The sequence below is a fragment of the Ornithorhynchus anatinus genome, chromosome 15, assembly GCF_004115215.2.
Source record: "Ornithorhynchus anatinus isolate Pmale09 chromosome 15, mOrnAna1.pri.v4, whole genome shotgun sequence".
NCBI classification, from domain to species: Eukaryota; Metazoa; Chordata; class Mammalia; order Monotremata; family Ornithorhynchidae; genus Ornithorhynchus; species Ornithorhynchus anatinus.
Window position 1 is genome coordinate 10,680,989 of NC_041742.1, and position 25,766 is coordinate 10,706,754.

Genomic DNA, 25,766 nt, shown 5'->3' on the forward strand with positions numbered 1-25,766 from the left:
GGCTCCCCTCGATGAGCTCAAGTGCCTCTGGAAAGACCAAAGACATTTCATTTGTGAGAACAAATAAAGAGCTCCAATGATTGGTTATGACAGTGTTATGACAGGGTAGCCCCACTTCACGCTCATTACTGGGCCTAAGACCGCGACCGATGCGGGTTTCTGGCTCTCGGAATCCTAGCTCTCCGCAGAGAGGGGAGAGGGGACGGAGAATTTCTGACGGAGCAGAACGGGCTAAGAGTTCCAGCCCCAATCAGCTCAAATTTCTACTCGGGGTGTGAGGAAAATCTGTTTCTTGAGAAAAGACCAGGGATCATTCCAACCTCCCGATGTTTGGTGAGGGGTGAGAATATTGCTATAAAATTTTTACGATGACTTCTTTAGCCCGTGGTTTCCCATACGACATTCTGCAGGAAAATGGAAAGAAGAAGAAAAAACCAACCCTCAAGTTTCTTTACGCTAGCGGTCCTTTGTTATCCGGCTGAAACCGAATCCCCTCTTCTCGGCTCTTCATACGGCCGGCAACGTTGGAGAAAAAGATCTATACTTATAAAATGTTTATGTTCTTATTATATTCGCTATACACACCAGGAGACTAATCATAACAATCTTCCGGAACCCTGCAGAGATTTAGTGTGGTCTCAGGCACATGTGTCTTTGTTAGACAAGTGTGATTGGGTGGATAATAATGTTCACAGATCCTCTACAATCCACCAAATGTTTACATTTGCTTAAGTGCTTACTGGCAAAACCTTCAGTAAATTTGAAAAATGTCTCCTATAAATCCCTGTAATACTTAAACAAAATCCTGTTCTATAAGTTAACGATGCCAACTAAACAACCCATTCATTTGATGTCCCCAAACTTACTGCTTTCAGCCAAAAACTAGGTGCTAGCTGGCCTCCCCGCCAAAGAAGCGCTTGATTCATTCCCTCGAAATAACCTCCTGCCCTGTTCTTATCGCTCTGATCCCTCCTTCCTATCCAGTCCTTATAACTCGTGGAAGTTCTTTAGAGCTCTGGAGGTTAGTCTCGCTCGGAAGATGGGATTGGAAAACTGGGAGACGGCTGCTGGGATTTATCCATCTCCCCCCGTCAGGCGCTCGTCAGTGGATAGAGCACGGGCTTGACAGTCAGAAGGACAGAGCTCCTTATCTTCCCACCCAAACCCTGTCCTCCCCGTGACTTTCCCGTCACTACAGACGACACCACCGTCCTTCCCTTCTCACAAGCCCGTAACCTAGGCGTTATCCTTGACTCCTCTCTTTCGATCAACCCACATATTCGATCCATCACTAAATCCCGGCGGTCCCAGCTTCACAACCGCTAAAATCCGCCCTTTCCTCTCCACCCAGATGGCCGCACCACGATGATACAGTCACTCATCCTATCACACCTGGATTACAGCAGGTCCCGGACTCCTTGCTGACCTCCCAGCTTCCTGTCTCTCCCCACTCCAGTCCACCCTTCACCGTGCTGCCCGGATTATTTTTCGACAAAAACGTTGAGGTCACGGTTCCCCGCTCCCCAAGCAACTCCAGTGGTTGCCAATCCACCTCCGCATCAGAGAAAAACTCCTCACCATTGGCTTTGAAGTACTCAATCCCCTCGTCCCCTCCTACCTCACCTCGCCACTCTCCTCCTACAATCCAGCCCGCACACTGAGCTCCTCTAATGCTAATAATTAGCTCCTCTAATAAAAATATATATTGTTATTACCTTATTTATTTTGTTCATGAGATGGCCATCCCCTTGATTCTATTTATTGCTATCGTTTTTGTCCGTCCGTCTCCCCGATGAGACCGCGAGCCCGTCAGTGGGCAGGGACGGTCTCTAGCTGTTGCCGAACTGTCCATTCCAAGCGCTGAGTACGGTGCTCCGCACATAGTAAGGGCTCGATAAATACTATTGAATGATGCCAAACCTCTCACTGTACCTTGATCTTGTTTATCTAGCCTCCAATTTCTTGCTCACGTCCCGCCTCTGGCCTAGAACTCCTTCCTCCCTCAATATCCCACCGTTTCTTCCCCCACATCCCTTCAAAGCCTTACTGAAGGCACCTCTCCTTCCCGGAATAAGCCCTCTTTTCCTCTTCTCCCACTCCCTTCTGCGCCACCTTGATCGGCACGGTGTAGTGGACAGATCGTGGGTTATAATCCCAGCTGTGTGTCTTGGGCGAGTCTCTCCCTCTAGACTGCTCGTTGTGGGCAGGGAATATGTCTGTTACACTGTTATATTGTACCTCTTCCTAGGACTTAGTACGGCACACAGTAAGCACTCAATAGATACCACGGATGGACTGAGCGACCAGGACGATCCGAGACAGCCCACGGCAACAACACCCTCCGTCAGCTGAGCGGGTGGAGAGGAAAGTCCTGCAGAGGCGTGCTGTCACTGTCAACCACGCCCAGGTGAAGCTGGGGGGCGGGGGAGGCGAAGGGGGGAGACCCCGACGTGACCGGAACGATCCCGCTCTGGACGGATGCCCCGCGCCATCTCCGCCCCTCCGGTTCCCCACTCCTCATTCAGTCCATCCCATCCGAAACTGGTTTATGGGTTGGAGGGGTCTGAGGGCCTCGGGGCCGCCGCAGAACTCAGCGTGGCGGCCGAGGTGGTGACTAAGAAAAAGGATGATTACGACTGTTGGTATTCGTTAAGCGCTTACTAGGTGCCAAGCACCGAGGTGATACAAGATAATCAGGTTGGAAGCGGTTCCCGTCCCACAGAGCGCTCACGGTCTTAATCACCGTTTTATAGATGAGTTAATTAAGGCAGAGAGAAATGCACTCTGGCCTGTTTTCGGTAGAATTACCCTTTCAACTGGGTCGGGTCTAAACAGAACTCACGGGACCACAGCTTTCGACTAGAAGAAACTCTAATGGACTTACGGAGAAATGGCATCACTTATACCCACCGGCAACCCGCCGAGTAACCAGAGAAGAGACAGAGGCATTTCTCTGTGCCTCAGTTCCCTCATCTAAAAAACGGGGATTCAATACTTGAGCTCCCTCCTTCTTAGACTATGAGCCACACGCGGGACAGCACCTCTGCCTGAGCTGATTATCTTTTATATACCCCAATGCTTAATAAGTGCTTAACGAATGCCACAGTTAGCATTATGATTTTATTAGGGAAGGAGCGTGGCTTCACTTCTCCGGCCCTCCTATTATTCAATTCTTCTGCATGTCCAACTTCCTACCATTGCACCACAGACGAATTTCGGGTGGTCTCAACAGTGCCATTACTTTGAGGTTTTTCTTCTCATAACAATTATGAGATCTGTTAAGCACTTACCATGTGTCAAGCCCTATTCTAAGCTCTGGGGTAGATATAAGACACAGTCCGTACGCCACACGGAGCTCACAGCTTTCACTCCCATTTTGCGGATGAGGGAACTGAGGCACAGGGAAGTTAAGTGACTTGCCCGCGGTTATAAAGCGGGCAAGTGGCGGAGTCGGGATTAGACCCCAGGCCCTCCAACTCTCAGGCTGGGAATCCCTCCACAAGGCCGCAAACACTGGTAGCCGTGGAGGCCGGGGGCAGGTGTTGGCGGGGTTGGATCCGACGGGCCGGCTTTAGCCGGCGGTGGGCCCGGGCCCGGGAGGTTCTTCCCGCTCAGAGTTATCCCTGTTCCAGAGAGGACAGTGGAAGGCCAGGGCTGCTCTGAGTTTGACCGGTTCATAGTGGCTGATCTTATTTTACAGGCGTATTCTCTAGTAATTGGAAGCTGGATTTGATTCACACTGGCTATTCTTCACGTCCACCTCCTCCTCAAACAGAAATTCGTTACCTTCGCGTCAAACAGAAATTCGTTACATGGGTTTTAAATCACTCAATCGCCTTGCCCCATCCCATCTTACCTCGTTGGTTTCCTACTATTGGCAGAGGGAAGCCACATGGTCTAGTGGAAAGGGCGCGGGCCTGGGAGTCAGAGGACGTGGGTTCTAGTCCCAGCTCTCCCACATGTCTGCTGTGTGACCTCGGGCAAGTCGCTTCACTTCTCTGGGCCTCGGTTACCTCACCTGTAAAATGGGGATTAAGACTAGGAGCCCCATGTGGGCCAGGGACTGTATCCAACCTGATAACTTTACATCTACCCCAGCCTTAGAACGGTGCTTGGCATGTCACTCCCCTTCTTAAACACCTCCGGTGGTGGCCTATCGACCTCCGCACAAAACAAAAACTTCTCACTCTAGGCTTCGAGGCTCTCCGTCACCTCGCCCCTTCCCACCTCTCCTCCCTTCTCTCTTTCCACCGCCCACCCCGCAGGCTCCGCTCCTCCGCCGCCCGCCTCCTCGCCGTCCCTCGGTCTCGCCCGTCCCGCCGTCGACCCCCGGACGCCCTCCCCGCTCACCTCCGACAATCTAATTCTCTTCCCCTCTTCAAATCCCTACTTAAAGCTCACCTCCTCCGAGAGGCCTTCTCAGACTGAGCTCCCCCCTTTTCCCTCTGCTCCCTCTACCCCCGCCCCCCCCGTAGCTAAACCCTCTTCTCCCCCCTTTCCCTCCGCTCCTCCCCCCTCCCGTCCCATCCCCTCGGCACCGTACTCGTCCCCTCGACTGTATACATCTTCATCACCCTATTTATTTTGTTTAATGAGATGTACATCACCCTGATTCTATTTATTTGCCATTGTTTTAATGAGTTGTTCTTCCCCTTGACTTTATTTACTGCCATTGTTCTCGTCTGCCCGTCTCCCCCGGTTAGACCGTGCGCCCGTCAAAGGGCAGGGACCGTCTCTATCTGTTACCGATTTGTATATTCCAAGCGCTTAGTACAGTGCTCTGCACATAGTAAGCGCTCAATAAATACTACTGAATGAATGAATAATAAGCGCTTAATAAATACTACAATTATTATTATATCATGATTATTACAACCCAGAATGCTCGCTTGGCTTCTCCTATGCCAACCGACTCATTCTACCTTGATCCTATCTCTTACCCCTCGCTCGCGTCCTGCCTCTGGCCTAGAGCTCCCTCCCCCTTTATATCTGACAGACCATCACCACTTATGTACGTATCCGTAATTCATTTTAAGGTCTGTCTCCCCGTCTAGACTGTGAGCTCCTTGTGGGCAGAGAGCATGTCTAAGGACTCTATTATCCCGTACTCTCCCAAGCGCTTAGTACAGTGTTTGCACACAGTAAGCACTTAAGAAACGCCACCGATTTGGCTGATCGATCGACTGGCGGAAAAGTAAAATGTTCGCCAGAAGTTTGCTCTCGTTCTAAAGTCAAATCCGTTCCAGGTCCGGAAGGAATCGGAGCCAATGGCTCGGTTCCTAGTCAACCGAGTTCCACTTCCTGGCGTGGAATTGACACTGGAGGATAAGAGAGCTCCATTAGGCTCCCGAATCGTTTCTCCACAGCGTGGCTCTCAAGCAGATGGGGCGGCTATTTAGCTAAATGCACCGTGACTCCTGGTTTATACATGAGCATCTGGGATGCTTCCTAATGCGCTGTGATGTACAATGCGGTCAAATTTATCAAGTGTCCCCTGCGCAATTAAAGATTCTGATACATAATTTGCTCCGCAAGGCCCACCGCTTCAGTGAAAAGCGGGAAGGCCGGTGGGGTCAACTGTCTCCGCAGGTTTGGTCTCTGACGAACAGAGGGCCGATTTCGGAGGAATATGCTTTTCTGACCACGTCGGCATTATTTTCAGACAGCGGTTTTCTCTGCGTGGGCACCCGGGGTAACTTTTTGGGTTTCTGAGAGGGCTAAAACAATTCGGAAACTGGAACGTTACCAGAAGAAATACATTGAGGGGAAGGGGTTGCGGGGGCGGGGGGGGGGGAGGTCTGGCAAAATCAAAACAAAGACCACAGTTTATCCCTTCTGAAGCGAAGGTGCTCTCCAAACATTTTTTCTGCGACCGATACAAAAGGACCCCAGAACCCCGGGATGATTTAATCGGCATATCCTACAGACAGCGAAGAGATAATTGAAACATAAGTACCGTCATCCATATCCCCCTTGGGAACGTGAGCCAGCCAGTATTATATCATTCCATTAGTCCACTCTTTGATGTGGGTTTTATCCTCATTAAACTGTATTTGAGCCTTGCGGATTTTTTACCCCCTTCTCGTCCTCCCAAACCGGGGCTGGAGAAAAATGCCCGGCTGCTTAAAATGCAGGGGCTACAGTTTTCCAAGTAATTGGACATGTCAAAAATATAAAGCTGCCTTTTTAGCTCCTTGTTTACCGTATGTATCTAATGCCAGCTTCTCAGTTTCTCGGGGCTACGTAGGAAAAAAGAAAGTCGGTAGCAGGAAAAAGCACCTATTTGTCTTCAAGCGGCCCAAATCGCATTGGTAATAACCAAAGAGACGATCCAGGTTCAGAAAGAGAGTCGCCGGGACAGTTGGCGTGGGTCGTCGTGCTTTAGACGCTGCTGTATCTGAACAGACGCATTTCCATCCTCTTTGGGAAGGCTTCGATTGTGTCTCACGATAGAAGTTGGTAACGTTTCTAGTGAGAGGAGAGGGGTAAAACCCCGTCAGGGAAGGGAGGAAAGCAAATTAATGTATTCTGCCGATTAGACCAGAGCACAGTTTACACAGCAGACAGCTTTGTAATCACAAGAATCCTATCAGCTTGGACTTGTTTTGGTAAGGGTTAACCTGATTCACTGAACTCACTGAGTCCCAGTGATCTCGGAAGGTCAATGTATCAAACCTGTCTTTAGCTCGTCCCGTCATTTTGGGGGGTTTTAAAGAGCCCAGGTCTCGGTAGATGTTTTGGAGCGAAGTTCTTTCTTTATCCAACTGAAGTCTGCAACTGAAAACAAAATCCTCAACCTTCTGGCACAGAGCATCTCAGAAATGATAAATGAAATACAGTCTCTCGAAGTGAAGTTGCTAATTCAAAGGGCAGATTTTTGTACCGAGGAAAGGCTGATTTCTTCCTCAGAGATTCAGATCGTGACATAAAGCCACAGAATCAACCTGCTGCAGTCAAGGAAGGACAAGAAACACTATCAAGGAGAAGGAACCAGGCAACCAAAACTGAATTCAGCACTAACCAGATCTCAGTGGAACCTAAATAGGGTACGAGAAGGTCTCCATCAAATATGAAATTTGTTTTTCCCCCTCCCTGTACCTGAAGCGTGATTCTGCTGAAAGACACATTTCGGAGAATTCTAAAACAAATTCAAGTCAAAAGCGGAAAATTCAAACCGAGTCAGCAATTCAGGATCATTATGGATCATTTCGAATGGCCCCCAAAAAAAGGGCAATTTGAATCGAGATGGAAAAGGCGGATTTTTGATAAAGGATTTCTCCCTTGGAGAAAATATTCCCGTTACTGAGCTTTTAAAAACCTTAAGAGAGCTGACACAACTGAACTGCAGTTCCTATTCGATAATCCTACAGCAAGTAGCCAAGGGAAAGTCAAGGTAGTTATTTACGATGTGCAGTGGATTAAATTAAATCTCCTCCATGGGGTCTTCCCTGACTAATCTCTCATCTCCTCAACCTATGGCCCCATTTACCGCATCACCTAGGCACTTGAGTCTCCCTGATAACCTGGGTTATCAATGCCTGGCACATAGTAAGCACTTTACAAAATACCATTCAAAAAAACCAAAAAACCACAACAGAGCCGAAGTAGGGGAGGGAAAATAGGGCCCGAACTCCACGTTTCTGCTACAGTGAGTTTAAGCCTTATTAAAAGCACACCTCCTCCATGAGACCTTCCCCGACTAAACCCTTTTCCTTCTCTTCAACTCCCTTCTGCATCACCCCGACGTGCTCCCTTAACTCAACCCCTCTCCCAGCCCCACAGCACTCATGTTCATATCTGTGATTTATTTATATGAATGCCCGTCTCCCCCTCTACTCGCCCTGCTCTCCCCAGCAAAGGACTCTGGAAGAATCGGTCCATCGGTGGTATTTACGGAGCACTTACTGTGGGCAGAGCACTGTGCTAAGGGCTTGGGAGAGTTGGTGAACACTGTCCCCGCCCACCAGGAGCTTATCGTCTGGAGGAAGAGGACATCACGACTGAGGATGCAGGGTTCCCTAAAAAACCTGCTGCTAATCTCCTAGCACCGCTTCCAAAAGGTCCACTGATTTTGGGAAGAGGCGGTTGAAAATTTCACGTTCAACAATACGGATGCTAACACTTCATTTAGACGGCAGGGAGGAGACGGGAAAAGGGCTTTTCAAGGCGAAGAACGTGGAACAGGGATTGGGACGGGATCTGTTCTCCCTCCTTAGGCTGGGAACCCCACGTGGGACCTGATTATCTTGTCTCTACCTCAGCGCTTAATTCAGTGCCTGGAGCGTAGCAAGGGCTTAACAAATACCAAAATGATGAAGAATGAACGGGTCAGGAAGAGCCGATTTGAGTCATTACAACGTCACGCAGCAAACCTTTGCTCTCTGCGGGCCTGCTTGGAAGCACTTGGGTTTTCCCGGAGCTCGGCTGAGCGAGAGCTGAATCTCCCTCAAATAGCGGCAGGGCCAGCAGAGAGTCACAGGCGCTCCCGTGGGGGGCAACTGGCTCCGTCACCCTCAGAAGACGGCGCCTACCTCCCACGGCAACGTGGAGGACTCAGAGTAAAAATCCTTCAGGTTCCATCACCCCGGAAGACGGCTTTTGAATCCCAAGGGGACCAGGAGGACACGGATTAGAAATCCCTCGGGTTCCAACAGGGAGCAAGGCCAGAGCTCAGGGAAGAGGGCCGGGGCCCAGAGCAGGGGTAGATTTGGAAGAGGGTGGAGGAACGGTGATTCTTTGCCTTCAGTGACACCGTTCTCCTATGAAGTGCTCTGACCAGCTAGACACAACCCCAAGTCAGCGTACTGGGGTATCTCCGGCTCCGAGAGCCCTGGAGGTGCAGAATCTGGAGCCACTGCTGTTTCCAACCAGAGTTACACCGACTCTGGCGGTGGGGTCTGTGGGAGGATCCCAGGTCTGGTAGTCAGGGGGTCGGGGGTTCTAATCCCCGTTCCGTCACTCGTCTGCAGCGTGGCCTTGAGCAAGTCACTTCACTTCTCTGGGCCTCAGTCACCTCATCTGCAAAATGGGGATCGAGAGGGTGAGTCTCATGTGGGACGGGACTGTGGCCAACCCGATTACCTTGTATCGACCTCGGCGCTAACAACAGTGCTTGGCACACAGCGAGCTCTTAACAAATACCGTAATTTTATCATTATTATTTCCAGCTCCACCACTCGTCTGCCGTTTGACCTTGGGCAAGACACCTCACTTGCCTGGGCCGCAGTGCAATATCTGTTCTCTCTCCTATTTGAACTATGAGGCCCACGTGGGTCAGGGGTTGTGTCCAACCTGATTAACTCGAATCTACTTGGCACATAATATGTGCTTAACAAATAGCAGAATTATCATTATCATTGCTATTATTATCATTCCTACCACACGCCTCTTGCAAGTTGCCCCTCTCCGTCCCGGTTAAAAGATGACGGGGACTGGGTGCGAATAATCAAGATAATAACAATGGTACTTATTAAGCACTCCCTACATACCCCACACTGCACCAAATGCTCGAGCAGATGTAAGATAATCAGATTAGACACCCGCCCTGTACCTCTTAAGGGCTCTCAGTCTAAGAGGGACGGAGACCAGGTCATTTCCTCCCCACTTTACAGATGAGGAGACCGAGGCAAGGAGTCACTGGCTGAAGCTCACCAGGCAGGCCAGTTGGGGGGAGCTGGGACGAGAACCCAGGGAGCAGCATGGCGTAGCGGATAGGTCACGTACCTGTGCCCTGCTGAATTTGAAAATCCTCCCTCTTCCCAAAGTCATCCGGGTCTTTCCTTTATTGATTTTCCCCATCTGCTCCTCCTTCTCCTCCCCTTCCCTCCGGCTGCAGCGTCTGAAGAACTGCTCGGTGTTTGGCCGCTGCCTTGGGCTCTTTAAAGGAGAGATGTCCCATAAATCTAAATAAATACCATTCAGTGGTCTCAAAGGATAGTGTGAGCCCGTGGTCTGTGTTTAATGAAGGGGAACACTACCGTGAAGTGGAATTCTGCTAAGCCGAGCCTACTTAGACAGGGGAACGCAGTTCTCCATCGCATATGGGAAGATCCCGATTGCCAGGCAAAAGTGCTAGATTAGGGGTATCCTGAATTTACCTGAATTCACCGCTTGCTCGTTAAATGGAATGGGACTGCTGGCATACGCATTCTCATCTTCTCTGTAATAGTTCATTGGACAATCGCCAAGTTCAATTAATGGATGTCGGCGAAACCGTCTTTTTCTTTGCACTCTTCAGAAGGACTGTAATCTTCCACCTGGCGTCGCTGGGCCTTATTCTGGATCTTCTCAAATGATGCAAGAGTAGATGGCGTGAGGATACGTGAATGGCTGGTCTGCAGTTTAGGTTTCAGAGTTTCAAAGGGATCAGGGTCCCAATCACGGGATCAACTAATTCACTTTTCCGTTCTTGATCTCTCTTTTTGATCAGGTGGTCAACCTTATTTCGACTTACAGAATGACCTTGAGTATTCTTTGGAAAGCGAATTAGCTCAGTGGCTCCGTTACCGGTCAGAGGGAAATGTTTCTACTTGAAAGTACCTTGGAAATCAATCGATCAATGGGATTTATTTGAGCAGTTACTTTAGGCAGAGAGCCGTACTAAGCGGTTTTTACGTTAATCGTTTACTATGTGCCAAGCACTGTATTAAGTGCCGGGATAAATATGACATCAATAGCCTAGACGCAGTTCCTGTCCCTTATGGGGCTCATAAACTAGGTAGGAGAGACTAGGATTGAATCCCCATTTCCCAGATGAGGAAACTAAGGTGCAGAGAAAGGAAGTGACTTGCTCAAGTGCTCTCCCAAGTGCTTAGTACAGAGCCGGGCACACAGTAAGCGCTTAGTAAATACCAATGATCGACTGAATGAAGGTGAATAAACTCTTTCAGCTTATCATTTGGTGCCACAGTCCTTTCATTTGAAGATGACATTATACAGTATTAGATCACTAAATTGGACTGGTCTCAAAGGAACTCCTACCCAATTCACTCAGGAGGCAGTCGGGAACCGTTCTGAATTAAAGAGGTGGAACTGTACTGAAATAACACGAAGAAGGGTCTATGCCTTTGTTGTATGGGGGTTTCTTTGTTATATGAGAATATCTTAGTCACTACACGGAGGGTGAAAATGCGCCAATTTTCCACTCCGATTACTGCAACTGGTCCTATTGATAAATTACATTATAGATGGCCAGGAATTAGGGAAATCTTCGTTCCAGAGAGTTTTCGGTTACAAAGGGATCCTACCGAATTACTTTACGCCCCAACATCGAAGAAAAACTGTAATGGTAAAACTGAAATCGCATTTTACCTGAGGGTTTATGCCATTCCTCCTGCCCGGAATTCTCTCCCCCTTCGAAATCGAGAGACCACTGCTCTTCCTCTTCAAAGCCCTATTAATAATGATGGCATCTGTTAAGTGCTTACTGTGTGTCAAGCGCTGTTCTAAGCACTGGGGTTGATACAAGCTAATCGGGTTGGACAGAGTCCGTGTCCCTAATGGGGCTCACAGTCTTAATTCCCAATTTGCAGATGAGGTGACGGAAGCACAGAGAAATGAAGTGACTTGACCAAAGTCACACAGCCGAGCTAGAATCAGAATCCAGAAATTCTGACTCCTAGGCCTGTGCTCTATAAACCAGGCCGTGCTGCTTCCCTTCTGCCTCACGAATGCAACCTGAGGCCCTACCCGTTAAGAACTTAAGTGTTCACTAACCCTTCTAATAATACTACTACTACTAATGATGATGATGATAATTGTGGCATTTTTTAAGCACTTACAATGTGCCTAGTACCGCGCTAAACGCTGGGGTAAATGTGAATCAGTCAACTGTATTTGTGGAGGGCTTACTGTGTGAAGAGCAACACACTAAATGCTTTTGAAGGTTCAGTACAACAGAGTTGATAGATATTTTCCTTGTCCACCACGGGCTTACAGTCTAGAGGGGATAGAAGATAATCAGGTGGGAGCCGGTCCCCGGACCCCACATGGGACTCACGGTCAAAGTAAGAGTGGAAACTAAATCCCCGTTTCACAGGTCGGGAAACTGAGGGACTAAGAAGCTAAGCGACTTGCCCAAGTTTCCACGGGAGGCCAGTGGCAGAATCAGGATTAGAACCCAGGCTCTCTGACCCCCAGGTCCATACTAGGTAACGGTCGGCCTTGAACGCAATCGGGCCGGAGGGAAAAACACGTTTAACTCTGATATCCCTGAATTAGTCAGGCGCTTACCATGTTCCAAGCGCTGGGGTGAATACAATAATACGAGTCACCGTCCCTATCCACCTTGGGGGTCACAGTCTGGGCGGCATTAAATCCCCATTTTACAGATGGGGAAAGTGAGGCTGAGCGACTTGCCCAAGGTCACACGGCAGACAAGCGGCAGAGCTGGCGTCAGAACCCACGACCTCTGACTTCCGGCACTGTGCTCTTACCATTAGGCCATGCTCTTTCACGCCCTGCTCCCCCCAGCACTTGTATTTGGTTTCCTCCCCGACATGCGATTTATTTTAATCCCTGCCTCGCCCTCAAGATTGTAACTCCTTGAGGGCAGGGATTGGGTTTTCCACCTCTCTGCCCTCTCCCAAGTGCCCGGTTGAGTGATCTGCACAGAAGAGGCATTCAATAAACGTTACTGAGGATGGGCAGACGATGAAGATGTTCAGGTTAGCTGAAATGAGGTAACTGAAAGTAAAGATGACCCAGAAAACGTCTGTAAGCCTCCGATGAGGCACAGGCTCAGAAAGCACGGACCGGCTGCTATACGTTGGATCTAACACTCTCGGGCAAGACCCGCCTACGGTACGGCAAATATAAGGCGGCTCTTCGTGAGCAGTGGCTCGGAGAGAATTTTTTTCACGGCATTTGTGAAGGGCTTACTACGCGCCGGGCACTGTATTTAGCGCTGAGGAAGAGACAAGGTAATCGGGTTGGACACGGTCCGTATCCTACGTGGGGCTCACAGTCTTAATCCCCATTTTATAGGTGAGAGGACCGAGGCTCAGAGATGTTTAAGCCACACGCCCGAGGTCACAGAGCAGACAAGTGGCGGAGCTGGGATGAGAACGCAGGGTCTCCGACTTCAAGGCCCAGGCTCTTTCCACTAGGCCCGGCTGCTTCTCGATACCTGCGAGGCTGAGGCCTAACCGAAAACAGCACCGGGGGCTGGAAACAGCAAATACCGTCTGCACGACACGGAGTCCGCTACCCACAAAGTGGCAGAGGCTGTCATTCCTGCCTGCATCTTTCCGGCCACAATCGACGCATTTGACCGTCAGAAGCGTCATCTTTGAAAAGCAACAACTGTCGAAACTGGAGTTGGCCGAGAGGTTTCAGCGCTAGGAAATTCAGTAAGAGATGAGAGGGAAATACTTTACACCGGTTTACGCTCCTCTGTCTTGACCTCAAAAAAAAAATAACTCTAGGCAAAGGCATCGGGCGAGTCTATAGGGAACAGGCCCCACATCCTTCAAGGTAAGTGACACTTGAAAGAACTTTAAATTAGCTGTTGACAGTCAGGCAGATAGATTGATGAGTGATTACATGAGGTTCACTATTACCATTTTGGGATGGAAGGTAAGAAAGTTTAAAACACGATAGATGTGGTTTGGAAAGCAATTTGTGTTGCCCTAACACAGCAGGAGAGTTAATTTCAGGAAGTTTTCGAAAGAATTCATTTCCCCGGCAAAAACCTGGCGAAAAGGGTCCCAAAGCACAGTACTGGAATCTCAGAGGCAATGGGCAGTTCTGGGCTAGAAAAGCTTTTAATGAATGTGAGTGGAATGGTGGGGGACAAAAAAAAAAGAAATACCTCTTCGCTTAAAAGTTGCTTTATGGAGATGTCCGATGTGCTCATATATTACCCCTTAAATCATTTAAAAATAAAATTAAACTGAACTTAAGATTTGAATTAGCAACCTTGTACAGAACAAATCTGAACAATTTGATTGAGCCTTTATAACTCTTCAGCCATGAGAGTGAATTTACCCCCAGGGGTTCAACTTGACTGTTCTGTCTCAATTTTCTTGTAATTTTATCCATCATTTTTTCAATCCTCCAAAGTTGATGGATAAAACGCAGAAATAAATAGGACCAACTGTTCGTAGACCCCTGAGGGAAAACATAATTTTGTTATAAATAATCCTTGGCAGAAATCATGGAAATGCTATACTAAAATTGTTTGTTGAATAGTTGATGAAGCGGTGCCTCGGCTTAAATCTGGAAGTAAGGTACAGTGTTTCTGAGGAACCCTGGAATCGAATCTTTGACAAACGGAATCGGCACAGAAACAGAAATCGGGATTGTTCTAAATTTCCATCCAAACGGGAGCCCCATGGGGATGCCAGCATTTAATTTGTATTTATATATGCTCGGTGGAAGGAAAGTAGGAGATGACACATGTTTGTAAATTCTTTCCTTAAGCAATCATCATTACAGGCCTTATTTCTACTATTATGATTTGCAATAAGCATAAAGGCAGAGATTACACGGAACCCTGCGGAGCAACCAGAAAACACTACAAAGAGACCCAAGGTGACTAAGTGGCCACCTATCATGAAGGTGGACCAGTTTTAACGGTGGAAAAGAAAAGGTGAAACACTCCTCTCGGTTAGACTGTGAATTTCTTTGAGGGAGAAGATCGCGTCTATTAGCTGTGCTGAATTTTCTCAAGTGTACAGCTAGCACAGTGCTCTCTCCACAGGAGACGCTCAACTGAGCGTCTCTTCCTAAAGTATACCAGATTTCCTCATAGAGGAGGCCAAGGGGAGGTGGTCTTCGAGAGACGCTCCAGTAACGCACCCCACCCTTAGCCCCCGGAAAGTCTTCAGTGGCTCCGGCCTCTCAACGTTCATCAGAGAGAGGAAAGAAGGAAAGAGAGGCAGAGAAGGGAGGGAGGCAGGGGCAGAGAGGGAGAGGAAAAGGGAGAAGAGGGAGAAAGAGAGAAGAAAAGGGAGAGAGGGCAGAAGAGGGAGAGGGGGAAGAAGGGCGGGGAGAAGAGGGGAAGGGGGGAGAGGAAGAGGAGGGAGAAGAAGGGGGAAAAGAGGGAGAGGGAAAGTGAGGGGGAGGAGAAAGAAGAGGGAGAGGGGGAGATAGAGGAAGAGAAGGCAGTATCAATCGATGGTATTTACTGAGCGCTTACTGTAATAATAATAATAATAATAATGTTGGTATTTGTTAAGCGCTTACTATGTGCCGAGCACTGTTCTAAGCGCTGGGGTAGACATAGGGGAATCAGGTTGTCCCACGTGGGGCTCACAGTCTTAATCCCCATTTTACAGATGAGGGAACTGAGGCACAGAGAAGTTAAGTGACTTGCCCACAGTCACACAGCTGACAAGTGGCAGAGCTGGGATTTGAACTCATGAGCCCTGACTCCAAAGCCCGTGCTCTTTCCACTGCGCCACGCTCTAAGCACTTGAAGGAGGAGGAAGGAAGGGAAGAAGACAGGAAGCCCGGATCTGAACTTCTGGAGATCTCAGTAACTCATTTAATTTCACCCCAACCTTGAAAATTTCGATATTTCTCCTCCAAATCTATTTCATTTATTGCAAGTAAAAGGGTTGAGGGGGTTTCATGATTGTTCTTTGAGTAGCAGAAATGCCTTTAGTCTTCAGAGAACAATCAAGCAATAAGATTTTAATGAGCGCCAATGAATCACCCACATATGGATCACATTTGCTACTAGACACACGCTCAAAAGTGAATAAGTCTTGGGCTATTGAATTTGGGAGTTTATTAAACGTCCAGTGCCTCCCTGCCTGCCTACCTGAAAGCTGTTTCAGCGGTCCTGGTTCAATTAATTCAACAAGACGGAATTTTTATTTCTGGGAGGGGACAAAAAAAAAACAAACCGGAATCAGACTGAAAAAATGAGCACGTGTTTCCAGGAGGTCACCGACCCTTCCTGCTTTCCTCTGGATTTATGTTTCATGGTCAACTGCCCGGTTAACTGATTGATACTAAGTAGCCCACATAAAAGCCACGTGGCATTTAATAGGGCCTGTTGAAAATATGCCTTATTTTTTCAAATCGCCCGATTCATATATTCCTTTTTCTGGGTAGCGCCGTTAGCCTCTTGCTCCTAAGACTCCGTGGTTATAAGCGGTGGTCCTTCTTGGCAGCCAAAGACATTTTATACTCCATGGGAAGTTTCCAGGAATGAGAGGGGACTGAATTTCCCCTCTGTATGATCCTTTTGAAGTGGGATTTGGGGGAGAATAGGCTTTTTTTGGGAGGGGGCAAAAATCAGCTGATCTGAGAGGCGCTAGGAAAGAGGTGTTTCTCTCGCTGCGGACAGGGAAGGTGCCTGCCAACTCCATTTACTGTACTTGCCCAAGCGCTTAGTACAGCACTCTGTACACAGGAAGTGCTCCATAAACACCGTTAACGATGACAGCACACACAGGAAAGCCGCACCTCACGCAAGGACAGCAAATTACCACCCGGGCTAAAGACGACGCTCTAAGCAGGAAAGAAGAGAATCCACAACATCGCAGTGCTCCCCTTGGGTGAACCTAAATCAAGTCCTCCTGGTCTCCAAGGACGTCACGCGCGTATTTCCATGTCCCTGTCAATCACCTATCAGGAAACTGATGTAAAGAATTTCGATCACCTGCACCCCAGTGGCATCACGAACAAAGGTCCGACCTGGTGCAAACCGCCATCTGCTGCTTTGCTTGACTTGAAGCAAACTCAAATCTCCTTAATAGGCAGGGAACGGGTAAACCGACTCTTCTGTACTGTACTCTCCCGGAGTACGGTAAGCACTCAGTAAATACCACAGATTGATTGATCGATTAAGGCGGCCAACGGAAACGCTCTCTGCCGACCCCAGTCCTATTTTCGACCTCCCCTTCTTGGGTTCCGGGGCCTCGGCGGAGACTGGAACGGACCCTCGTTTCATTCGCCTCCCGGGTCAACGCTCGGTTTGTTGGGACCGCGGGGGACCTCGGCCGTGACCGTGATCCGTTCCGCCGTCACCCTCCACCGAACCGTTCGCGGAGGTGCGACGCGAGCGACGCAGGAAACGCCAACAACGCGTCCCGGAGCCCCGGCTGACTAGTAGCAATCAGTAACACGTGCACAGATATCACTTTAGATTAGGAAAATCTAGTTCCTAAATGAGATTAGGTAAGATTTATTTTAGGGTAAAAAAGAAACATGTGCTCGTTCGGCAGTCAGACGGCCTGGAGGTTGTGAAGGCCCGTGACGTGGTTAAATGACAGATGGATACGACGTGGGGGCTTCAGGTCCCCGTCGGACTCCCGGGCAGATTCTGTTCCCTTGAAGGAAGGTTGATTTAAAATTCAATAAGGATTTAATGATTAAAAGCAGCTCATGTGAAAATCGTTTTCAGAGATTTGTAGCTTCCCACACCCCCGTTTAATCTCCTCACGGCATTTATTTTTGCCCTTGGCCCGAAATCTGTCAGGCCAAGTTTGCCGGGGATGAACGATGAAAGTTTGAAACTTGAAGATTTTGGCTGCAAAATCCCACTGGGAGGATCGGACGTTAGGTTTAAACAACAACAACAAGAAAAATGCCGATCAAAGGACAATTTCAGGAAGCCACAGGTCCGGCTGACGTTCGCTGGTGGCCTCCGGAGATTTATACGCCTTTCAGATTCCACTTAAATGACTTTGGGGGAGCGTGGAGGCAGGAGACAGCGTCGTTTCTACTCTGCGCGGTGGGGGTTAAAGCTATTATCGGCTGTTTATCTGCAAAGAACCAAAATTAGTATTTGCTTTTCATCTGAGAGACCATGTGGATCTGTCTGAGAATCATCTGGGCAAATAGTTTGCTTTGATTTCCGTCGCTACAGGGCCTAATAACCACCTCTCCTCAATACCGCACACGACAAGGAAACTGCGACCGCCAACCTCTCCCACGAGATAATCAAAAACCTCCTGGGATTCAAAGGTTGTCTGTCGGTTTTATTGCTCGTGTAAAGTCTGGAAGAGCTTCACGAAGTTTTTTAAGTTAGGGGGTGCTTAGAGGACCCATCTACTGTACAGCTGAAGGAGGAGGCAAGGACTGGATTTATTGGCTATCACATGGAAGAGACGTGTTCTCCTTTACCTGATCTGCCCCCGAACCAAAGGTCTGTTCTTCGTTCTGTTCATGTTCGAGTCAAATGGCACCTCAAAGAACTGCGAGAAACACAGGAGGAAAACAAAAAAGGCAAAGCGTTATTTTTCCCGGTGCTTTATTCTCAATTTTGAAGGTTTACGATGGCAAACTCTGATCGCCTGAATGAACTGCCTCGCCATTCCTTAAAAGGGGAGCTCTGTAGAAGAAAAGAATACATTGTAGCACCTCGTCGGTGGGAACCCCTGGGGAAAAAAAACGGAGATTCAGGTTTTACCTCTGCCACTGCGGCCCTGCCTCTTGAAATAACACATTTTTATATTATGCACCCAGTTAGCAGAGAGCCTGGCTTTAGAGATCAATGCCATCGATGATTCCAAGATCCTTCCAACTTCTGGAAACCTGTGACCCTCCTGAAAATCAATCCACTCCGATAAGGGTGACTTTGGTGAGCAACGGGGAGAGCGGTACACCCAGGCGGATTTATCTAACACGGCTGGGATCGCCGTTAGAAGCCCAGACTAGGGGAAAACTCAACAAGCTCAACTACAACTTCGAGGGCCTGGGCTCGAAGGTGTCCCATGACGACGAGAGCCGGTCTCTCTCCGGTTCGCACCCGGGCCGCTGGTGACTTTCTGAGGGAGAGGGAGGGTTTAGGGACTGGTGGGAACTGTCGCGCTCTGAGCCCACTTCCGATCTGCAGCGAGACCCCGGGGGGGGGGGATAATGCGGTGGTGGCCTGAACCCACCTAGAATAATTCCATACTGGTAGGCGTAAACGCAAGCCTGGGCAATCAGTCAGTATATAATTCTCTGAAGTAATATTCTCTCCACCTGGCACCCAATATAAGAAACCATTAAGCGGTCCCCCAAACACAGTAAAGACGTGAAGCATTTAACCGGATGCTAATTTTACTGCCGAAGTACTTAATTGCCAAATTTAATAAAACACTCAACAACCATAGGCCTATTTATTGAGCACTCCCAAGAGGCACAGCACCGAACTCGGTGCTTTGATCCATTCATTCCCTCCTTCGGCCGTTCAGTCGTACCTACCGAGCGCTCACTGTGCGCGGAGCACTGTATTAAGCACTTGGGAAGTACAAGTCGGCAATAGAGAGAGACAATCCCTGTCCAAACCGGGCTTACAGTCTAGAAGGGGAGAGACAGACCTACTGCAGAGCTCTGCACACAGTAAACCATTCAGTCGTACTTAACTGAGCGCTTACTGTGTGCAGAACACTGTCTGTACTAAGTGCTTGGGAAGTACAATTCAGCAACAAGTAGAGACGATCCCCGTCCACAACGGGCTCGCATTCTAGAAGGGTGGAGACAGACATCAAAACAAGTAATCGGGCATCAGTAGCATCATTATAAAGAAAAAGAGTGACAGATATATGCACATCACGAATAAAAATATGTAGAATGATCATTATAAATACGTACACATATACGGAGGTGCCGTGGGGAGGGAGGTAGAGCAAAGGGAGCGAGTCAGCGCTCAATGGACGCTACTGATCCAACAGGTGATTCAATCTACAAATGAGAGTCCAAACAGTCAGGACAGGAAGAAAATCCAGACGATCTCAAGGTGGCTGTTGGGTTGACATTACCGGAGTGTCGTCAATGTTCGACTGGGGGATGTTCGATGATGAAGAGGCTGGGATCCGTAACTGGTCCTTCAATCAATCTAGCACTGAGTGCTTACTACGTGCAGAGCACTGTACTAAATGCTTGGGAGAGAACGATACGACAGAGTGGGCAGGCGCGTTCCCTGCCCACGGTGAACTTACAGTCCAGAAGCAGAGACGGACCTCGATATAAGTAAATAAACTGTAGATCCGTACTTAAGTGCTGTGGGGCGGAGGGTGGGGTGGGGATCGAGTGCTTAAACGATACAGATCCAAGGTTCCAAAGCTAAAAGGATCCTTGTCCGGCGGGGAGGAAGGGGGCCGACATCGGGCTTCAAGCAGCAGAGGTGGCCAGGATGGCAAACGAGATAAATGACTGCGAGGTGCTACGGGAATATTTTCGAGCAGACAGGGGCCCACCAAATTTCTATTTTTACGTGAGATGGCCGGCTACATTGTCCAGTCTCAGAGACCTTGTTCTAGAGCATACGTAACAAAGTGGCAGAGCTGTGATCATCAGGGGAATCCCGCAGTGCAAAATTCACCCTGAAAATGCACTTCCGCTTAAATTACGGAACCCGCTGGGTACTTGAGATGAAACACCGTAATGACGTCACAGCAGAAATAGACCGATGGGGACCTTTGATCGAGATGGACTGACTGGAAGATAACATACGCAAATTAAGAAATCTCCCTTTCTGCATAAGGAGCTGTATTCTTACCCCGAACTTGCTCTAATTACCTGCCGCCAACAGGCTACTTTCAACTGCGTCAGTCACATTCCGCTTCAAGGAAGTCCGTCATAACCTCCATCGATCCGAAATCATTTTCCCCCGAGAGTCACGGAGGCACGTCTCCAACCGAGTTACCCACCCTTCTCCGAAGGGCCGTCGTTCGTTAGAACAAACAGTCGATTCAGAAATGTGACTCTCGGATTAAAATAAATATTTGATCGGCTCTCCGGCGGTTTTATTTTCCCCCTCAGGAATGCGCCGGTTCATCTAGCGGAGTTAGGCCACGATCTCCACTCGGCTTTCGGCGGGCCAGCCGTCCAGAGAAAGGGCGTCGTGAACGAAACCGCGGTGGAACCCCCGCGGGTCGGGAATGCGGGGCGACGTTCGAGATAAAATGCATCTCCCGGCTAAAACTTCTCCGAAAGCCTGCCTAGAAATGATTCCGTTCCGAGGGGGTTGATGCTCCGTCTGGAGATCAGGTCTCCCGGCAACCATCATTCCGAGGACTCGGCCGAGTGTCAGTAACTGGGCCCACCGCCCAGCTGCTTCCTGTTCTGGCTGTCGCTTCTTATTTTCTTTTGGGCTTGGCCTTCACAGATATGTTGGTTCAAATTTTCAAACTCCTGCAGAAACGAAAGTCTACCCCATTTGTAGATAAGAAACTCAAGCGGCTCTACATCTACCCATCCTCGCCCTTATTCCAGACAGAGTCACGTCTCCAGTTTTGGTGGTCTTGTGGAACGGACTTTTCCACTCCGGGGAACCGAACATTCCCCCGTTACTGGAAATGACATTCTGCAAAGTAGTTTCCCAGAAAGTCCGCTTCAGGACGGGGCTCCTATGACTCTGTATACCACAAAAAAAAAAAAGTGCCGCGTACAAGCTACCAGCCAATGTTCAAAAGTCAGAAATCGAGAGTCCCCTCCTTTCTGAGTCAGAGCAGTCTGAAATTTCGGGAAACGACAGGCCGGACGGAAACGACTCCCGGAAAATCAGCCGTCGGCCCAACCGTAACTTCCTAAGAACCTCTTTGTGGTTTCTCCGGCCACTTAACTGGAGGTGACCAAGCCAGAGTCTAACCAGAGACGGCGCATTTCTTCCCGCCTTACAATAAATGTGATAAAGATCTTTTAAACTTTTAAGTCTCGGTTCCTCTTTGTTTCCGTGACTGGGGTGCCAGGGGGTTAATCTCCTGGTGTCTTCAAGATCAAAGAACGGATTTTACAGATTTACTTACTGCACTCCTTCCCTAACATTCCAGAGATAAATACAGCATACAGAGCATACCAAATAAATACATACCAAAATAATAAATATACCAAACATAGCAAGGGTTTCTGTGGAGAACTTTTGATCTTCTCCCATCTTCTACCCTGACGGTGGGAGCACATCTGGGCCACTCGTTTATACTTACTACCAGAAAAGCACGGAGGGGGAGATCTCTGATAGCTCCTCTCACATCTCTCTCAACCGCACTGCTCTTCGCTTGGCAACTGAAGGGACGGGTAAAAGTCTAAGGAATTCGGCCCTGGGAAAATAGGACTGAGCTAGGGTGGAAAAACGGGTAAGGCGTGGGGGGGGGGGGAAAGGGATCCAGTTTTGAGGGCAGGGGAAGGGGAGAGCAGAATGAGGACGAGGGGATTACTCAATCAATCGATCATATTTATTGATCGCTTACTGTGGGCACTGACCTTTACTAAGCATCTGGGAGACGAGAATAAATAGACGCTGTCCCTGCCCTCAAGGAACTAACAGTTCGGCAGGGTAGACGGGCATTATGAAGTTGCAGATGAGGGTAAACCACGGATCATCAAGGCAGGCATGTGGGTGCGGTAGGTACGGGGTGAGCTGCAGAACAGACTAGGTGATGTAGCGAGGAGGGAAGGGAGGGTGGAAGAAGATAAGTTAGGGAAGTTTTCTTAAGCGCTTCCCGGAGGCAGCGCGCCTTAGCGGAATGAGCCCGGGCTTGGGGAGTCGGAGGTCATGGGTTCTAACCCCGGCTCCGCCACTCGTCAGCTGTGTGACTTTGGGCAAGTCGACCTCTCTGTGCCTCGGTTCCCTCCTCTGGAAAATGGGGATGAAGGCTGGGAGCCCCAGGTGGGACGACCTGATGACCTGGTATCTACCCCAGCGCTTGGAACGGTGCCTGACGCATACTAAGCGCTTCACAAATACCATAATCATTTATTATTATTGTTCCTCTGTGCAGAAAGCTGGGAGCAGCTACCTGGGTGAGACTCAGACGAGGTCATTAGTTCACCAGGGGTTCGCGATCTAAAAACAACGTGGAGAAGAGTTTGGCAACAAACATGGTGTCTTTGAACTATATCTGTACTCTCCCAAGGGCTTATTACAGTGGGCTCTGCACAGACTGGACACTTAAAAAAAAAAATATTATCGCTTGACTGACTGACCTATGAACACTCACACAAATACAGTTTGGGGGGAAAGTATTCCTGGCAGTCCTCCCTACCCAGCCTTTGCCGAATCCACTCCTTCTCCATCCGAACAGTCGTCGCTCTGCTATTCATCTATTTTTGAAACGCTAGCTGTTACTATTACGACGTGCCAGGCCCTGTAGTAGGCGGCGGGGTGGACACGAGCCAAAGTTCCGGTCCCGCAGGGGGTTCGCGGTCTCGATCCCCATTTTACAGACGAGGTAACGGAGGCACAGAGGTGGTGAGCGACTTGCCTGGGTCACACAGCGGGCGAGAGGCAGAGCTGGGATCAGGACCCAATTCCTCGCATTTCCAGGCCCGTACCCCTTCCGCTTCGCCACGCCGCTTCTTACGGTTACAGTCATATCGCCTCAGGCTCGCCGCTGCCTCCAGCCTCTCCCTGTCCAATTTATACGGCATGCTGCCGCGTCACTAGGCACACATCTCTCCCCTCCTCAAAAACCTCCAAGAAGCCTCCGGTGACCCCCGAACTCCTCATAACCGGATAAATGCTTCTTCACCAACTTCACCCACCATCTCTCTCATTCAACCCACCTATTCAATCTGTCACCAAATCCTGTCCGTCTACCTCTCCACGACTAAAATCCACCCTTTCCAACCCAACCAAATTGCTCCCGCGTCGATTCCGGCACTTCTCCTCTCCTGCATCGACTACGCTGTCATCTTCCTTGCTGAACCTCCCGCCTTCTGTCTCTCCCTACTCCAGTCCTTACTTCACTGGGCTGCCTGCATCATTCTTCTACACATTCCGCTCACGTCTTCCCACTCCTCAAAACCCCTCAGTGATGGTCTCTCCACCTCCACATCGGACAGAAACTCCTTACCATCCGCTCTAAAGCTCTCGATCAACTGGCCCCCGCCTATCTTACCTTGCCGATTTCCCTACGATAACCCAGCCCGTACTCTTCGCTTCTCCATCGCCAACCTACTCATCCGACTTCCATCTCATCTGTCTCCCCACTTACCCCTTGCCACCACCTTTCCTCTGCCTGGAATTTCTTCCCTCTTCATGTCCGACCGACAACCCCTCTCCCTACTTTCAAAGCCTTAATAAAACTGCATCTCTTCCAAGAGGCCTTCCCTGAATAAGGCCCCATTTCGCCATCTCCCTCTCCCATCTGCTTCGCCCACGCATCCGGATCCGTAAACACTTGATACTCACCCCACCCTCTGCCTTACGATACGTATGTGCCCATCCATACTTTATTTTAACGTCTGTCTCCCCCTCTAGACCATGAGCTACTAATTGGCAGGGACCATATTTACCAACTCTGTGGTAATACACTCTCCCAAATGCTCAATACAGTGCTCTGCTCACAGTAAATGCTCAATAAACATCACTGATGGATTCATTACCTATCTGCTCCTCCCCAACTCACCTTCTAATTATACCCGGCTCCGGATTCCGCTACTGTCCACTCACCCTCCACCCTGAAACCCGCCAGACTCCTCCTAAAATCCCACCTCCTCCAACAAGCCATCCCTGATTCATTCCCCACACCTCATTCCTATCACTTCAACAACCGCTTCCGGCATCTTTCTTCATCCTCGTCTTTAGCGTACCTTCCATCTACACATTTCTTCATTCCGGTTCCACCAGTCATAAATATTTCGATGTCCGCCTGCCCCGATTAGGACGTAAGCTCCTCAGGAGTCGGGAAGACAACTCGTGGTTCATTTATTCATTCATTCAATCCTATTTATCGAGCTCTTACGGTGGTTAAGTGCTTAGTATAGCTCATTGCCCACAGTAGGTGTTCACCAAACACGCCCGCTCCAGGTTCCCAGAAGTAGAAGAGGAAGGATGCCTCACTAAGCCGCCAAAGCTCTGTGAAGAGGTAATCAAGCAGGTAGGGGGAAGGGAACGAGCGGACATGTTATATTTCCATTTTCAAAAGGCCAAGGCTTTAAAAAATCCTCAAGAGTCACGGGAGAGAAGGGAATGTTCCATCGTGAATAGAAAACTGGCCGCAGGACAGGAAGCAGGGGAAGGAGTCAAAGGGTTGGATGAAGACACCGTAAATGGGGACCGGTGCCAGGACCGGAAACGATCCGGAAGAGTGAGTGTGAAGCCGACGGGGCCAAGTTTGCAGATGTGGGGCGGGTGGGGACAGAGTGCGAGAAGGATTCTATGAAAACTGACTTTGTGGGCGAAAGATCCAAACCAATAGACAAACACTTCTCCACAGCAGGTGGGAGGACAGGGAAGGGGTTTCCATAGGAAACTGTGCAGGCCAAAAATAACAATTATTTCAAGAGAGAGGTGGATAAACTCAGGGGCCAACTGGTCAGAAATGGATGAACTGACGGGGAAATTCAAGATGCGTTTGATGTTATAGGGTAATTCAATTCAATAGTATTTACTGAGCGCTTACTAGTGCAGAGCACTGTACTAAGCGCTCGGAATGAACAAGTCGGCAACAGATAAGAGACGGTCCCTGCCGTGTGACGGGCTTACGGTCTAATCGGGGGAGACGGACAGACAAGGACAGGGTACTTCCCACGCACTTAGGGCAGTTCTTTGCCCACAGCAGGCGCTCAATAAATATGACTAATAATAACAATAATTGGACGCTAAAGGGCTCAGAGAGAATTGAGGTCGATTCCAGGGCAACCGGTCCTTGAGAGAGTAGTAGGAGAAGGGACTGGTGGTAGGTAAGCCTAGTGGAAAGAGCACGGGCCTGGAAGTCAGAGGAGCTGGGTTCTGATCGTGGCTCTGCCACTTGTCTGTTGCATGACCTTGGGCAAGTCACTTCACTCCGCTGGGCCTCGGTTCCTTCATCTGTAAAATGGGGATCAAGGTTGTGAACCCCACGACAGACGGGGACCGTGTCCAACCTGGTTCCCTTGTATCT

At 49.2% G+C, this 25,766-nt stretch overlaps 1 protein-coding gene across 1 annotated transcript in view; it reads right to left on the reverse strand.

Moving 5' to 3' along the window:
- LOC100078034 (protoheme IX farnesyltransferase, mitochondrial) overlaps window positions 1-25,766 on the reverse strand; it is a 154,070-nt gene that overhangs the window by 18,996 nt on the left and 109,308 nt on the right. Inside the window, exon 7 of the mRNA XM_039914264.1 lies at window positions 18,079-18,149. Coding sequence (XP_039770198.1) covers window positions 18,079-18,149 — 71 coding nt within the window. The remainder of the gene's footprint in view (window positions 1-18,078; window positions 18,150-25,766) is intronic.